The following is an 18,270-nucleotide window of genomic DNA, read 5'->3' on the forward strand; positions in this document are numbered from 1 at the left end:
GATATAGCCATTTAAGGCAAGGACTCTAGAAAGTTCTTGACAAGGACAGGACATCCCCTGTTTTGCTCTTCAGCCCTCTCAACCCTGACAGGAGCCAACCGCGAGAACACAGCCTCATCCCCAGCAGTTTTACTCGGGCTGAAACCCAGCCCTCCAGATCACTGTTATGCTAGGGTCCTCACCCACTCGTCCCATGTCAGAGGGGACTGTAACAACAGGCAGATGCTAGCTTTACCTGAAATCTCACCCCAGCTAATTCCACTGAATCACCCCACAGCGATTGGATTCTTCTTGTCAGTAACTCACAGGGCCTCCCAGGAAAAAGGACACGGCACCTCTGCTTGGGTTCACTACATTGGTCCCCGAGTCTCAAAAGAGGAGGAGCCCAAGATAAGCAGCCCTGGTGCAGTGTCTCAAGAGTCCTACCAGATGGTTGTGCAATGAGATGCAGCAGTCACATACTTTTGAGGATCTCATGAGAGCTATGGAACTACTCCCCTGAAAAATATGAAAATACTGATGCTTTGCACATCATCAAACCCAGAGAGGTCCGCAGTGTCCACTCAGAGCATCCCTGCCTCCTATCAACCCTTGAATAGTCTCTGAAAGTATTTGATCTGGGAACACAAGATAGAAAGGGGACTTGAAAGTATTATAAAGCCTTTAAAACCTGGTTGGGGGGGGGAATAAAATTGCTTTTGGGGGGGAGAAAGGGGGAAATTTGAAACCGGTTTCATTGTGGAGGCTCTGGATGGCCCACTGAAGACCAGCCACTGGCTCAGGTGGGCTGTCCTTGCTTACCACACGTTACCTTCACACTTCCTTCCATCTTGGCTTAAAGTGTATCCCTCGGCACACGTGCACACGTGGGACTTTGGCTCTTGCCCACACATGCTGCCTCTGCAGTTACCCTTCCTCAGTTTGCAGAGTTTCTGATCTGAAAGAGAAGATGGTTAAATTGGAGTGGAGGTGTGTTTTGACAGGGACAATGCATGATCCCTTCATGGTTCTTAAGACCTCGAATCTCCTGTGACATCAGCAGGGGAGCTGCCTGGTGGTGGTGGCACTGCTCTAGGGTCAAACATTAGCCCAGGTCACTCAAGGATCCCAATGCCCACTATGTCTCTAGTTGTAGTTCTCCTACAACAGCTCTCAGGACAGGACACGTTAATTAGATGAAGATGTCATTCTTGGGTTGCAAACATAAAGAACATCTTATTAGTTTTCTCTTTTTGATCTGTTTTTACTAAAAGTATTTACTTAAAACACAGATAAGACACATAAACAGAAATGCTGAAAATAAAACATCTAAGAAGCAAAAAAAGGCTTGGAACCTAAGAACATTGTAAGCATAATATTTACAGGTCAGATCTATATATTTATCTGTTTTTAGGATCATTATGTAAATAACAGCATCTTTCAGACATTATATACCATTGTCATATGTCTTATCCCCAAATTTCTGAGTTTATTGCTGCTAGTATTCTGTGTTTTACAAAACAGCCCAGGGTGAATAGTAAAATCTGCTCAGTGAGAGGTGCTTGGGTTAAATTAGCCAAATACATTGAATAACAAATGGCCAACTTGGTACCTTTGATTTTCAGACCCAGAATCAAGGGCTAAACAAGGGCATACTAAACAAGTATACCCTTATTCAAATTTTCCTCCCTCTAATTTTTTTCCAGCCAATTTTAACAATGATTTTGCAAAATGTTCCAGAAAATGCAGAGATAAGCTTGAGTCTGAAGGCAGCTCTTAAGATGCATGTAGATATAGGAGTTCCTGTCATGGCTCAGTGGTTAACCAATCTGACTAGGAACCATGAGGTTGCAGGTTCGATCCCTGGCCTCACTCAGTGGGCTAAGGATCCAGCATTGCCATAAGCCATGCTGTAGGTCACAGACATAGCTCAGATCTGGTGTTGCTGTGGCTCTGGCATAAGCTGGTGGCTACAGCTCCAATTAGACCCCTAGCCTGGGAACGTCCATATGCTGCAGGTGCAGCTCTGGAAAAAGACAAAAAAAGAAAGAAAGAGAGAGAGAGAGAGGGAGGGAGAGAGAGAGAGAGAGAGAGAAAGAGAGAGAGAGAGAGAGAAAGGAAGGAAGGAAGGAAGGAAGAAAGAAAGAAAGAAAGAAAGAAAGAAAAAGAAAGAAAGAAAGAAAGAAAGAAAGAAAGAAAGAAAGAAAGAAAGAAAGAAAGAAAGAAAGAAAGAAAGAAAGAAAAGAAAGAAAGGAAAGATGCATGTAGATATAGAGGCCAGAGCTCTGGCAATAGACGACAATGGGGGAAGAAGATCGAGCTCATGGACCTGGAATCCTGGCATATCTGAGATCAGTGAGAGCTAGTTAGTGATGAGAAGCATCAAAGGCCTAGGAGAAGCATCGCTAAAAGCACAGCCTTTCTGTGAAAGGCACAGGAAACCAGCCAGCGAGAGCCTTGAGCACAGCACTGTGAGGCTGAGACAGGGCTCCATGCAGGTTCATGTCTTTGATCATCTGCTTAGAAGGATGGCAACTCACTTGGACTCTACCCCTTTCCTTCTGTTTTCAAGTCACGAAACACTTTTCTTGACCAATAACAGCATCACACAATAGAAATAATTCTTGCCCTCTTGAAAGCATCCCTAATGTTCATCAAGACCAGCAGGGGGGATGCCACCCTCTAGAGATTCAGATTTGATAAATTCAGGGAAAAGCTCATTTTTACCAGAATCTGGAATGATTCTGATGCTGGGAGTCTTCACACCACACTTTGAGAAACACTGGCCTGATGTACTAATGGAACATCCCACTTTCACCTTGGTTATGAATATCTTCTTTTAGCTAGTTGTGTTATTTCCTTAGTTACTTTAAACTTGTCTATTCAGATCTTTTGGTAGAATTAAATGCACAATCAACCCTGCCAATTATTTAATACTATTGCAATAATACCTACTAAATCAGTTAAGATTTACACTGAATAGTTTTTGGATTTTTTTTTTTTTTTAAAGAGCTGCCTTTCTTTCATGCCTTCCTTCTTTCCTTCCCCAGAATCTCAATTCCCAGACCAGGGACTGAACCCAGGCTGCAGTGATGAAAGTGCCAAGTCCTAACCCCTAGACCACCAGGGAGCTCCCAGTTTTTGAATATTGATTCCAAAAATTGTTTCTTATCCATGGTTTTTATGCCAATTACACATGTTTAGTGAGATTGTTCTTCATGTTCCTACATGCTTCATGTATCAAAATTTTAACTGAGAAAATTAAAATGAGGAGATCCTGTCGTGGTTCAGTGGTTAACAAATCCAACTGGGAACCATGAGGTTTCGGGTTCGATCCCTGGCCTCGCTCAGTGGGTTGAGGATCCGGCATTGTCATGAGCTGTGGTGGAGGTCACAGACGTAGCTTGGATCCTACGTTGCTGTGGCTGTGGTGTAGGCCAGTGGCTACATCTCTGATTAGATCCCTAGCCTGGGAACCTCCATATGCCGGGTGAGGCCCTAGAAAAAGACAAAAATTAAAAAAAAAAAAAGGAAAATTAAAACGAAATGACCTTAATTTTTAAAGTAAATGACTAACATTAGAAACTTACAAATGCTTTGGAGACAAAATGCACCTACTTCTAAGTTCTAAAAAAACAAGAGCATGTGATTGTTTTCATTATAATTTTTATAACATTGACAAGTGAACAAAAACAAGAATCCAGGAAGGTGTGATTTGGCCTTTTAATAGCACCAAAGTGCTACCAGTTTTTTGAGGTAACAAAAATCAAGGAATTGTGCTTCCTACAAAGATCCCTTTAAAAAACTTTGCAAACCCCGTATGATAGCTGACCACTGCATTAAGAACTGGGAAAACTGAGTTGTCTTGGTTCTGCCTTTTATATAAAATCACTTGATCTCAGTTTCCATGAAATAAAAGCCCTGAAGTAGATGTTCTCTACGATCCCGCACTTAAAAAAAATTATGATGCGATACAGAATCAGATGATTGTGGTAAGTTCCTCGAAGGTTTGATCTCTAAATATTCTCAAACCTTAATCACGGCTTACAATAAGTTAATGGTGATTCAAAATGATTCGCTCTGCTCTTCATCTAGATCCAGTATTACTGATCTCCTTTGTACTTCTTGGCCATCTCTTACCTGATCTTCTGTGTGTTCTTATCCTCATCATCACCATCAACAGCCTCATGTATATATGCATCTCTTTTCGCTAATAAGTCAGCTGCTGAGGATAAGGCACGCATCCCATTCATACCTATAGTCCCTGATGCCCACTATGTCTCTAGTTGCAGTTCTCCTACCACAGCTCTCAGGACAGGACCTATTAATGAGATGAAGATGTCATTCTTGGGTGCCTTTGACAACACAGGGATGCCTAATCTGGTGCCTTTGACAACACAGGGATGCTACAAATCTCTGGAATTTATGCACAAAAACCTGTGGTTGTGACACCTGGAACTTAACTCCTTTATTTAGTTTCTCCTTGAATTTCCAGTCAACCTCAGGGTTACAGCTCAAACAAATGGTCAGTACTCCTTCCCACTATACCACACTGTGGATGATTTTAATGATATTTATTATTAACAGTGAACTTTACAGGAGTTCCTGTAGTGACGCAGTGGTTAACGAATCCGATTAAGAACCATGAGGTTGTGGTTCAATCCCTGGCCTTGCTCAGTGGGTTAAGGATCCTGCATTGCCATGAGCTGTGGTGTAGGTCGCAGACGTGCCTCAGATCCTGCTTTGCTGTGGCTGTGGTGTAGGCCGGTGGCTACGGCTCCAATTTGACCCCTAGCCTGGGAACCTCCATATGCCACAGGAGCGGCCCTAGAAAAGGCAAAAAGACAAAAAAATAAACAAACAAACAAACAAACAAACAAAAAAACCAGTGGACTTTACGATTCAATGATGGACATAGGCAAGAGAACAATCGCTATTCTCTTCTGAATGTCTGTGTCGATGATGTGACCTGAATTCAGAGACTAAACATTTAAAAGGTCATTTGAGGAAGTGGCAACACGTAGAGGATTGAGGGCTGTATTTTGTTTAATCTCCTCAATCTTCTGCTGTCCTTTAGCTTCAAATTGGGCTAAAGCTAGCACTAAGAGTGCTGCTGCTGACCTCAGATAACACCCCTCCGCAGAGCCCAGCAGTGGGGCTTAATTGCCTTAGAGATCAAATTAAAGCTCCTAATGATGGAGTTTAATGTCCACCACCAACTGCACCCTCAATAACTGCCCAACCCACAAGCTTTCCTGAGCTTTGCTACAGCCGAGCAAAGTATAGATTTTACCCTGGCCCAATTCTGAAACAACTCACCGGGGATTCCTGAACCTGCTTCTTTCCACGAATCACACCTTTGTTCCTACCTCAAATTCAGTGTAAGACTCGCCTCATCAATAAAGCCCGTCTTGTCTCTTCCATTTGAACGCATTCACTTTTATCATTCTTGTAACTAAATAAATATTTAGGACTCCCAATAGTTAAAAAATTTGAATAACATTTTTTATAAAGCATTTATATTATCACATATAATTTTCATAACAAGCCCTTGAGCTATGCAGAGCAATTATTGCCTTCCATTTTACAGATTAGGAAATGGGGTCTTAAGGATCATATATTGGTAATAAGGGGTAAGAAATGGGACTCAAGCTCAAATCTTCAATGATAAACCCCATCTCTTTAATATACATAATGTGTGTATATGTGCACATGTATATCTGTATACTTACATTTATATATATATATGTAAAATATAACAAGGGGTTTTTATAGAGAAATATGTTTTTATATAAAACATGCTATAGTATATAACGTACTAAAAACATACAAATTATACATAAATATATTTTTTCTATAAATGTGCATGTTTTTGTTTTCTTTTTTCTTTTTATTTTCTTTTTATTTTTTTTGCTTTTTCTTTTTAGGGCCACACCCACGGCATATGGAAGTTCCCAGCCTAGTGGTTGAATCGGAGCTGCAACTGCCAGCCTACGCCACAGCCACAGCAATGCAGGATCCAAGCTGCATCTGCAGCCACACCACAGCTCATGGGCAACGCCAGATCCTTAACCCACTGAGCAAGACCAAGGATCGAACCCACATCCTCATGGGATTGTGAGTTCCCTGAAGAAATGACTCCCTCATCTTTCTCAAAAACTTCCCAAACTATATTATATAGAGGTTTGTTCTTCTTCGTTAATAGAAAATAAGAATGAAAACAACTGTAAGAATGGTGATTCTGTCCTATTGGAATTCCTAATTACAGTAAAAAAGAAAAATCACTTAGCCAAAATTTAGGTACTTGGTATCCTAGTCCATCTAAAACTCTCTTAAGAATCGGAAAACAAATCAACCATTTCTGAGCAGTTAAAAAATAAATGATCTCAGAAGAGACCCTCAGGCCCAGTCAGTCTTTCCTTATTTTATACACAGCCCACAGCACGATGATGGAAACACAAAGGCTGTAGGTCCACCCGCAGTGGGTGGCTACCACACTTAGCCCCACAGCCCTCCTCAAGGGCCAGTGGCAGAGCGGCTACCTCACTCCAGGGTTCTTTCTTGCTGAGCCCAGACATTCTAGCCCACCAAGGGCTAGTTACTGGTCATCTTTCCCATGAAGACTAGAAGCCATATCTCAAGACTCCCCCTATACATTGACTGTGAAAATGATAAGAGCTGCAATGAATAACAACATGTCAAATATTTTTTACATCCTTGAATTTAGAAAGATGCTTTTAAAAACAAGGTTCCCTTTGGAGAATACTTTAACCCTTGATTCTGAAAACATAAAAAGGAAAGATTAGATCAAGTATTTAATTTACCTTCCTATAAAAGAGCCTCCTCAGGGCAATCATACAGCGGATATGAAAACGTTCTTCAGCTAATAAATGCATAAGCAATGACAGAGAATTAGAATGTCATTACTTCAAGCCTCTAATGAAAAACTGGCTCTAGGCAATGATAATCTATGGCTTGTAAAGCCGTTATATGAGAGGCTGATAGGAAACTCCAGGACGGATGGACCAGGCAGGTAACACGCGAACCTCTGATGACTCTTGAACATCACAAAAAGAACAGAGAGCCCATCATTACATGCCTGCTGGTGTGGACACTAGGAAGCACCCAGTACTACCTGCAGTACCACCTATAAAGTCCAAAAAATCTGAATCTGATCAGCTTCCCAGGCCAAAACTACCAGTTTACAGGAAATGCAGAATTACGTGAAATGACACCATGGGGACAGAATCTGCAAAATCCAGAATGTGGGGCACTGTAAGGGGCAAATGATCTAGATTCCTCATTAAACAAATGGCAGGAAAAAGCCTCAGAAAATAAACAGAGGCCACAGCCAGGCAAATGGAAACCAGTAAGAAGTGAGAGCAACAGCAAGAAAGATAAAAGAATGATCAAGAGCCATTCTAAGTATTTAAAAGGCATTTCAAATAGCAACCATTTGGTGTCAGGCAAACCTGCATTAAAACCCAGCTTTGGGAGTTCCCATTGTGGCTCAGGGGGTTAAGGACCTGATGTCATCACTGTGAGGATGTGGGTTCAATCCCTGGCCTCACTCAGGGGGTTAAGGAACCTGCATTGCTGCAAGCTGTGGTGTGGGTCACAGATGCAGCTCGGATCTGGTGTTGCTGTGGCTGTGGCGTAGGCAGGCAGCTGCAGCTCTGGTTTAACCCCTAGCCTGGGAACTTCCATATGCCACGTGTGTGGCCATAAAAAGAAAAAAACAAAAACAAAACCCCATCTTTACCTCAAATCATTCCTATGCTTGCCCCAATGGTGTGTATCTTTGTAAATGTGACTCTCATCATTAAGAAAATGTCAATAAATGTCTATAAATACATAAGAAGATACAGAAATCCATAATTTCTAAGATTTCTATAAGAAATAACACAGCTCTGAGTGAACTGATAATTTAGACCATATAAAAACAGAATATAAGTGTAGGTAAGGGTATGGAGAAATTAGAATTCTTGTGCACTGTTGGTGGGAATGTAAAATAGCATAGTTGTGGAAAACAGTATGACAGGCCCTCAAAAAATTAAAAATAGAATCACCATGATCCAACGATTCACTTCTGAGTATACGTTCAAAAGAATTGAAAGTGGAGTCTCAAAAAGGTATTTGTTTACCCATGTTTAAAGCAGCATTATTCACAATAGATAAAACATGGAAGCAACCCAAGTATTTATCGACGGATAAAGAAATAAGTAAAATGTGATGTATACATGCAATGGAGTATTACTCAGCCTTAAAAAGGAAAGAAATTCTGATATATGCTGTGAAACAGATAAATCTTGAGGACATTAAGCTGAGTGAAATAAACCAGTCGCATAGGGAGAAATACTGTATGATTACACATATATGAGACACTTAGAATAGTAGTCAAAACCATAGACAGGAATTATAATGGTGGGTGGTAGGGGCTGAAGAGAGGCAGAAATGGTAAGTTGTTATTTAATGGATATAGAGTTTCTGTTTTACAAGATGAAAAGATTTATGGAGAGGAATGGTGGTGATAGTTGCATAAAAACTGTAAACGTACTTAATGCCACTGAATTGTACCTTTAAAAATGGTTAAGATGATAAATGTGTATTTTACCACAATTTTTTACATTTTAGGAAAAACTGTGTTAAAAAAAGCACATGTCTAGGATCATTCTTTTCTAGATGTTTCCAAAAACCCAACATTTTACAGTAGAAACCTCAACAATGGCATAACCAAAAGCTCCACCTACGCAGTTTTAGCTACAGGACTCACATCCATAAGCAGGTACATTTCTAAGTGGAGGCTATTCTCCTTCAGAAACTCTCAGAATTAAAGAAATTCAGCAATATATCTATGCATGAAATGAATGCAAAATATTTTAAACTGTGTTGATGACAGATGTCCTTCATTTTCCAAAGAACATACTTTTGAAATTCCCTTTTGAGCTTAAAGCTGGAATCTACATTTTAAAGAATTCCAGAAGAAAGCAGAATTATTTGTACCTTTACAAAAGAACATCTGCCAGCAGTAAAACTATCCTTGCAAATTCCCCAAATGCGGAGCTTGAAATAACGTTATTAACATTTTGTAGAAGTCTGTTTGTGTTGCCAAGGGGGAGGGAGTGGGATGGATTGGGAATTTGAGGTTAACAGATGCAAACTATTACATTTAGAATGGATAAGCAATGAGGTCCTACTGTATAGCACAAGGAACTATATCTAGTCTCTTGTGGTAGAACATGATGGAAGATAGTATGAGAGAAAGAATAAATAAATAAATATATATACATATATATATATGTATATATATATATATATACACATACATGACTGGGTCACTTTGCTGTAGAGCAGAAATTGGTACAACATTGTAAATCAGTTATACTTGAACAAAAAGATTTTTTAAAAAACATTGTATATAGGAGTTCCCATTGTGGCACAGTGGTTAACGAATACAACTAGGAACCACGAGGTTGCGGGTTCAGTCCCTGGCCTTGCCCAGTGGGTTAAGGATCCAGTGTTGCTGTGAGCTGTGGTGTAGGTTGCAGACACGGCTTGGATCCCACATTGCTGTGGCTCTGGCGTAGGCTGGCAGCTACAGCTCTGATTCGACCCCTAGCCTGGGAACCTCCATATGTCGTGGGTGCGGCCCAAGAAATGGCAAAAAGACAAAACCAAAAAAACCCCAAAAAACATTGTATACAAAGAATTGCCCACACTAGCTCTGAGATTCGTATAGTCTTCCCCTTTTATCCATGAGTTCTACATCTGCTAATTCAACAACCACAGATCAAAACAAAATCTGAAAAAAAAAAATCCATAAAGTTTCAAAGAGCGAAGTTGGAATTTGTCTTGCGTCACTTACAGTTTACATGGCATTTACAACTATGTGCATAGTAGCTACATTGTGTTAGGTATTATAAATAATCTACGGGTGATTTAAAGAATAGGAAAGGATGTTAGGTAATATGCAAATAAAATGCTATTTTATAAAAGGGACTAGTGCATCTTTGGATTTTGGTGTTGGTAAGAATCCTGGAACAAATCCCATGGATGCTGAGGGACAACTGTAATAGTATAGGTCTCTGGGCAGCCAGAAGAGCACTGTTGCCCAATAAGATTAATCATGCCAACATGAACGTGAGATCAAGTCTGTGTCACTTTTCAGCCAGCCAGGGGAGGGGGGTGTGTGTGTGAGAGAGAGTTGAGGGGGGGTGGATTTTCTGAGTCCCTGAAATGGAAAACTTTTTGTTTTGTTTTGTTTTGTTTTGTTTTGTTTTGTTTTTTGCCTTTCAAGGCCACATCTATGGTACATGGAGGTTCCCAGGCTAGGGGTTGAACTGGAGCTGCAGTTGCCAGCCTACGCCACAGCCCCAGCAGCTCAGGATCCAAGTTGTGTCTGCAACCTATACCATAGCTCATGGCAACACGGGATGCTTGACCCACTGAGAGAGGCCAAGGATTGAACCTGAGTCCTTGTGGATAAGAGAACTCCCTGCAGCACGGAAAAGGGAGGCAGGGACTAGAACGAAGAAGGTACCAGGAATGGAGGGCTGCTGAGAGGGGCACAAGTGGTGGGTCGTAGGCGGTGGAATTGTTAGGAGTTGGAAACTGATTTCATGGGGTGGGATTGAGAAAGATCGAAGACAGTTCCTAGATTTCTGCCTTGAGAGATGGAGGCAAAGCACCCCTCACCAAGGTAGGGAGGCTGGAAGGAGAGGAGATGAGGAAAAGAGGGGAGAAAGTTAGTGGGCCAGTTATTCCTTTGTGCTTGAAGCACTTGTAGGAAACCCAAGGAGAAATGCTCAGAAGGCAGATAAAAATATGGGTCTTGAAAAGGACATTTTCACTGCACCTGAATGTGTACATCTGATGCGCCCACGGCATGACCCTGAGCCTGGAAGAAGCAGAGAACAAGAAGGGATCAGAGGAGGAACCAGAGGTCAGCTCCTCAGAAAACCAGCCTGATGCCGAAACCTTGACTGGGGCCCATCAATCTGCTGCCTCAAATTCTCCTGTGCCAGCCAGTCTCAATGGGCAAGTCACGGACATAAGGACTTGTTCAAGCTGACAAGTTCATCTTCCTTGTGAAGCTCTGCGACTTTGCCTTTGTCGGCCCTGCCCGCGCCCTTGGTCTTCACCAGGGCTGCTCCCTCGTATATTGTGAACAAATCCCCAGTGTTTTAAATCACTTTTCTCTGCAGTTTACCTCTCACTAGGCCCCAGGGTTGGTTTTCTTCCCCCTTTGGTCTATATCTCAAGAAAGAGGTCTGGACTAGAAAGAATATATTCAGGAGTCAAATAGGCTGCCACATAGGAAATAAAATAGGAAAATGCCATAGTTTTATGGCCCTTAGAGATTAACAATGCACATAACCATATGAGTTGTTCCAAGAAAAACAGCTTGTTTAACTTTATTCAACCCAGCCTGTCTAAATCATTTGACCCTGGAATATTTCTTCCTACCAAAGAACCCCATTAAATCCTACAGAATGAGAGTTTTGAAGAACATACTTTAATAAATGGTAGCTTAGGCATTTTGCCTGAGCTACATTTGTTCATACTTTTATTTGTGGGAATAATTACATTTTATAACAAAAATAATATTAACCAAATTATATGATTTTTCTCAGTTATCTCCTCATTGAAATAGTCTTACTACTGAACACCTTGCAAACAAAGTACCACTACTGTTCACTTTGGCCGAGGAGCTACAATTGTAAGCCTATTCTTCAGCATGAATTAACCAGGTTTCAAAGAAATACATCTTTAAATGTGAAGGATATCAGGCACTTGGAGAACTCATTGGAAGTTAGATACCACCTCTCTAGAGGTACAATTGAGTATTTTCATCCAACACACACAATCAAGGGATTTACAGACCCTACATCCCAGGGGAAAAATTCCTGCCCTGCGTGGCCCTAAAGCAGTTGAAACTTATTTGAGGACAGGCAAAGTCACAGTGCTCTTGAAAGCAAAAGTCCTTGGTACTCGGAGCACGTGCGAACCATCCTCTGGTCAGCAACTGAAGCGAATATCTCCAATACCAGCTGCCTTCTAGATTCCAGGTTCTCCTATAGCTCTGCAGCTGGCGTTGTCTTCCTAAGCAAATTGTTTTTCTCTGCTTTTAGGCCCGCACCTGTGGGATATGGAAGTTTCCAGGCTAGGAGTCAAATTGGAGCTGCACCTGCTGGCCTACACCACAGCCACAGCCACAGCCACACGGGATCTGAGCCACACCTGCAACCGACATCACAGCTCATGGCAACAGTGGATATTCAACCCACTGAGTGAGGCCAGGGATTGAACCCAAATCCTCAGGAACACTAGTCGGGTTCATTACTGCTGAGCCACAGTGGGAACTCACAAATTCTATTACTTGTCACACTGTTTGAAGCTGTGCTACAGTGACTCATTGTGGATTTTCTTCTGAAAGTCATGCTTTCAATATCCTATTTTTGACCTCCCTATTTGATTAGTGAAGGACTCTGAAGAGCTCAAGTGTTTATGGCAGAAAAAATACTAACCTGACACTGAGGAATTTCTCTCCAAATCCACCAACAAGCCTCTAATCCTGGAAAAGTTGCTCTATTTTTTTAGACTTCATATTTCTCAGTTACGAAATGAGTATAATAATTGACAACCTTTCCATCTCACAACGTTGCTATGACAAACCAATATAATAATGCCCATGAAAATACTTTGGAAATTATGAAATTCCATACAAATGGAAGAGACAGGATCTCCTATCATGGCTCAGTGGGTTACAAACACGACTAGTATCCACGAGGATGCAGGTTTGATCCTGGCCTCACTCAGTGGGTTAAGGATCCAGTGTTGCCATGAGCTACAGCATAGGTCAAAGACGAGGCTCAGATCTAACATTGCTGTGGCCATGGCATAGACTGGCAGCTGCAGGTCCAATTCAACCCACAGCCTGGGAACTTCCATACACCACAGGTGCGGCTGTTAAAAAAAAAAAAGTAAGAGGCAGTGATGGTGATGATACGTATAACTATTATGAATGAATCTCTACTATTCTTAGTAATAAATAAAAGTAGTTGTTGCTTCTAATTTTGTTGTGAGTCATCGCCACTTACACAATAAGTTGTGTTTGAGCTTGAGTCAAGACTTCCATGGAAGGTAACTGGCAGTATATCAGGGTCATTGCCTTCATGCGTGGAATAGCGTCACCATCTATTTTATAGTCTTGCCACTAGGCTGTTGGTCTTTAATGCTGTGCTGCAAACCAGAGCTGAACTGTTGCCCATAACTCTTGCCTTGTAAATTCAAAGAAGTGAATTTTTAAAAAAATAACTTATTTGAACAAATGCTTCATCTCTAGGAGTCTATTTTATTCTTGGCGGTTTCTCATTTCTTGCATGTCATTACACAAGTTAAATTATAGTTTATATCTATGTTTTGAAAAGAAATCAGGTTAAAAGTATGTGTCCCATTAGTTACCTGCCAGAGGGTATAAGAAGCAACAATGTCAATTCCCCCTAGATTCTTTGACAATCTCATGCCTGTTCTCCTGCTCAGGCTCCACAGCTCTCTTTTATGTTCAAGGGCAGGTACGGACACATTTAGATACAAATTGTGGGAGGGACTCATTATCCCTACAAAGTCCCACACTATTACTCAATCCTAGTGGCATCCAACAGGTAGGAAGAAGACAAACAATTCTACCTTTGCTTTGGAAACTCATAAGACTAGCTGCAGATAAAATTAAATATATTTTAAAGCCTGACCTAAAAAAGGTTTTTATGCAAAGGCAGATGTTAGTGTAACATTATGTAGTATATAAGCTACATCAAGGTAGGCTACCTAAAAAAAATTATATGCAAGAAATTTGTATAGCTGTTAGCATAACTGACACCATCTTGGGCCTTTACAGTTCCTCCTGTCCTTCCCCTGACCCTAACCAGGACTGTGCTCTGCAGGAAAGCAGTTCTCTGTCATCAAGGGCTTGCAGTTAATAATCATAAGGGCCAGGTGGCCTCTGCACTCTGTTGGTCCTCAAGCAAGGATGAAAACCTTCCCTGGCATCTTCCTGGTACCCACAAGACTAGTGACCCATTCATAAGTCCTATTTCCAAGTATCTACCCCCATCACCTAGGTGAACTATAAAATTGCCCCAGTGGCCTCTCAGCAGTGCAGAGCACAGCTGCAAATGCTTCCGGATTGTTGTCTGCTTGATCCTAATGCCATCCTGTAATTAAGTTACCCTATAATAATAAACCAATCCATTGATTGGAGCTGTCTGCCTCATTATTTAAGAAGGTCTTAAAATGCCTTCTTAGTTCAGTGAGCACTTTTAATTCCCTCCATCCTCCAACAGAATTCAGAGCCTACATTTGAAAGTAGAAATTTGGGACTATGACTAGATTCAGTTAACCCCTTCATTTCACCAATGTTATCTAAAATTCTTTATAAACAAATAAATAATGACTAGGTATAAGGTGGTTTAAAGAAATCCATCCATGAGCCATGGTTCTGGCCTGCATGGCATTTATAATCAAGTGGGAGAGAAAATCAAAAAGAGAGCAAAGTTATATGGAATTACACACTTGATGGGTTGAATGAAGTTATACTGAGAGAAGGATAAGAGGTGAAGGTGCCTACTTTGCTCGGATGACAAAGAAGGCCGATGTGAGGATATTACATTGAAGCTCAGACCTGGAGAGAAATCTTGACAGAGAGAGGAGTGCCTGCAAAGTCCAAAGGCATGAAGAAGCATGTTTGAGGAACCATAGGAAGACTCGTACTGGAGTCCAGGGAGGAGAGGAGGACAGAAGGCTAGATCAGGTTGGTCATATAGACAGGCCGCGTGAAGTATTACATTTCAATCTAAATGCAAAGGAAAGTTTTCAAAGGATTTTAAGCAGGGGAGTTAATAGATCAGATTTACTATTTAAAGGCAAGAGGAGGAATCCCCACTGTGGCTCAGCGGTAACGAACCTGACTAGTAACTATGAGGACACGGGTTCAGTGGGTTAAGGATCTGGTGTTGCTGTGAGCTGTGCTGTAGGTCACAGACACAGCTTGGATCTGGCATGGCTACGGCTGTGACGCAGGGTGGCAGCTGCAGCTCAATTTGACCCAGGGCCTAGGAACTTACATATACTGCAGGTGTGGTCCTTAAAAAAAAAGGCAAAAACTTAGAAGGGTTAACTAAGTGGGTGCTACAATAGGCCAGACGAGATACACTGGCTGTTTGGACTATGCTGGTGGCAGTAGGTGAGACAAGTGGACATTTGAGATATATTTAGGAGGTAGAGTGGAAAAGATCTGGAGATAGATTGGAAATTGGGAGCGAGTCAGTGGGAGAAATCAAGGCGGACTCCTAAGTGTCTGTCTTGAGCAAGTTAACAGGTTGGGACTATGCCAGACCCTGTGGAGGTCAAAGAGAACTCACCAGAGGCCCAAGCATCACCCTCTGCCTTGGGCTGAACAAGTGGATGCACTACTTTAATTCCACCAGGTGGTACAAATGCTGGATTGAGGTTCATTTTAACCATATCCTTCCCAGTGTGCTTGTTAGCTACCCAAATTGTCTTCTTTTTCCATGTTGAATAGAAGATGTGATCACCAAAAAGGGACATTGCAAACACATTGTGCCTAAAAACAACAGTGAAAAAGAAAAAAAAAAAAAAAAAAAAAAAAACGTAAAGAATGGCAGAACATTTCTTCCTGGGCTTATTAAAGTTTCATTTCATTTCAATTTAATGTGAATTTTAATCACCCACATTTTCTATTGGTAATGAAACAGATATTAAGGGTAAGAAACAGATATTAAGTTTATGTTTGGATTTATGTAGCCACAATCTGAATTAATGACATATGATTTTTAGATTTTTTTATGCTCCAGATCCATTGTCTCAGTCTTTTGCTATTCAGCACATACATGTGATGAAAATAAAATAGGGAAGAAAATAGGAATGGGTATGAGTGGCTTTCTGTTTTTTCATTTGTTTTTTTTTTTAATTTTGCATGCCTAATTTCTGCCCCTTGCCACAAGCTAGAGTCAGCCACTGTCATAGCAAACCAAATGAAAGACAGATGCTTCCCAAATATATGACATAACAATTCCTGAAAGAATAAATATTACCAGCATGTGACAGTTTATTACATGCCGAGTACTCTGTTAATTTTATTTTCATTTCTTAATCTTCATAATAATCTCAAGAAATAGGTACTATTATTATCCCCATCGTATGCCTATTAGCATAACTGACACCATCTTGGCCAGTACAGTTCCTCCTGTCCTTTCCTGACGCTAACAGGGCTGTGCTGTGCAGTAAATCATTTTGTTGTCAAGAGCTCTGTATAATAGATACTGTTTAATAATCATTAGGATCAGGAGACTTCTATGCTTTGTGAGTCCGCAAACAATGATGAAAATCTTCGCTGAATATTCCCAGCACTCCCAAGACTAGTCACCCAGCTGTAAATCTTGACTTAGGAATGCATGTCTTGTTTCCAAGCAGGTACCCCCATACCCTAGGTTGACTCTAAAATTGTCCCAATGGCCCCTCAGCAATGCAAAGTGCAGCTGCAAATGCTTCTGAATCATTGCCTACCGTTCCCAACCTGTGAGTAAGTTACCCTATAAAACATTGATCCATTGATGATATGGAGCTGCCTGCCTCTTTCTTTAGTCTCCAGATGCCTTCTCAGTTTGGTGGGCTCTTTTCATCCCCTCCATCCTCCAACACCCACATTAAAGGAAACTGAGGATGAGAGAAGCCATGGAACCTGCCCAAGTCGCTCCCCTAATAAACAGTAAATCTGGGATTGAACTCAAGTCTTTTGAGTTCCAAAATCTAGTTGACAAAAGCAAACTTATCACAGGAACTTCAAATGGCAATTGTTCAATTTCATATCACAACCAAAACTTACTGTGTGAGATGTTTGCTAAAATGGACAGAACCTCCATCATAATCACAGGAACAAATACGAGAACTGCCTCCTTCTCTGTTATACTGAATCCAAAAGAGCCGTTTATCAAGCACATCCAATGACACAGCTGCAATTTCCTCTGATGTCTCCAACAGAAGTCTCACTTCCACACCTGTAACATCTGCCCTGTGAAGGCTGCCGGCCACCACTGAAGACCAAAACATCAACCTGAGGACAGACATATCACAGACACACAACTGAATGGAAGGTCACTTAAATGGCTCACTCTCTCCGTGTTTCAGCCGACCCTGGATGTCTGCACAGGACAAGGTGGACTGTTTGGAGTGAAAATTCAATTCAACAAGTATTTATTGCCCTGTTATGGCAATTCCATGTGATCTCAAGTCAGAAGGAGAATGATGCTTCTCTAGCAGGAAACCATGATGGTCAAAAGTGTGCTTGGTAGAGAAAGCCTGCCTTGGCTCAAATCCAGGCAAACGCCCTACTGAAAATGGTGTTTGTGACCCATGGAAGAGGGCGTCACTCTCCTTTGAGTTCAAAATGTTATGAACTGTCATCAGAATTTGAAATATATTTCAATGTGCAAAACCAGCAGAATTTACCTTTCTACTGGATCAACTGCTACATTTGCAGGATATTTTAAGGCGCTTAAGAGAACACGGGAATTGTTTCCTTTCATATCTGTTACTGTAATGGTGCCTTCCTGTTGATTTGACCAAATAAGTTCTTCATTGATCCAATTTATTGCCATTCCTGAAACATTTTTCTCTAGATTGCATACTTTCTGTAAAATCAAATTTTAAAATTGTTATTAATATTTCCCCATTCACAACAAAATTTTTACTATGTACCAAAATCTATTAGCATTCCCCAAATTATTTACATGATAAAGTAGTCATAGATATAGTGCTGTTTTTCAGATGCATAAATGTCTACCCTCCCATGTGAATATTTCTGGGCATAGTATTTATATCACAGCTTTGAAATGAATATTTATCCTGCCAAAAAAAGAAAATAGTTTCTGCTGTGGTACAAAGCCTTAAGGATCTGACTGCAGCGGCTCGGGTTGCTGCAGAGGTTAAAACATTATTTATAAAGGGCAACTGTTTAAAGGCAAAGAACTTACCTGGATGAACTAATATATCAATATGTTAGCCCTGTGCAGTGGATTAAAGGATCTGGCGTTGCTGCAGCTGAGGGGCATGTTGCAGCTGCAGCTCAGATTCAATCCCTAGCCTGGGAACTTCCATATGCTGTTGCTGTGGGTGCAGCCAAAAAAGGGGCGGGGGGAAGAAGGGGAAGAGGAAGAGGAGGAGGAAGAAGAGGAGAAGAAGAAAATTTAACCTATACTTATTGAAATTAGACAA

The 18,270-nt window shown here is 41.1% G+C and overlaps 1 protein-coding gene across 4 annotated transcripts in view; it reads right to left on the reverse strand.

Annotated features, from left to right (window-relative positions):
• The window catches only part of EGF (epidermal growth factor), a 94,456-nt gene that overhangs the window by 57,509 nt on the left and 18,677 nt on the right, over nt 1-18,270 (reverse strand). For all 4 annotated transcript variants that reach the window (XR_002346366.1, XM_021100462.1, XM_021100461.1 and 1 more), the window contains 4 exon segments: nt 17,506-17,687; nt 16,883-17,110; nt 15,399-15,601; nt 812-937 (listed from right to left, as the gene is read on the reverse strand). Coding sequence is in view for 3 of the 4 variants with exons in the window: in XM_021100462.1 (XP_020956121.1) it covers nt 812-937; nt 15,399-15,601; nt 16,883-17,110; nt 17,506-17,687 (739 nt within the window). In the remaining variant the exon portion in view is untranslated.

This window comes from Sus scrofa, chromosome 8 (genome assembly GCF_000003025.6).
Source record: "Sus scrofa isolate TJ Tabasco breed Duroc chromosome 8, Sscrofa11.1, whole genome shotgun sequence".
Taxonomy (NCBI): domain Eukaryota; kingdom Metazoa; phylum Chordata; class Mammalia; order Artiodactyla; family Suidae; genus Sus; species Sus scrofa.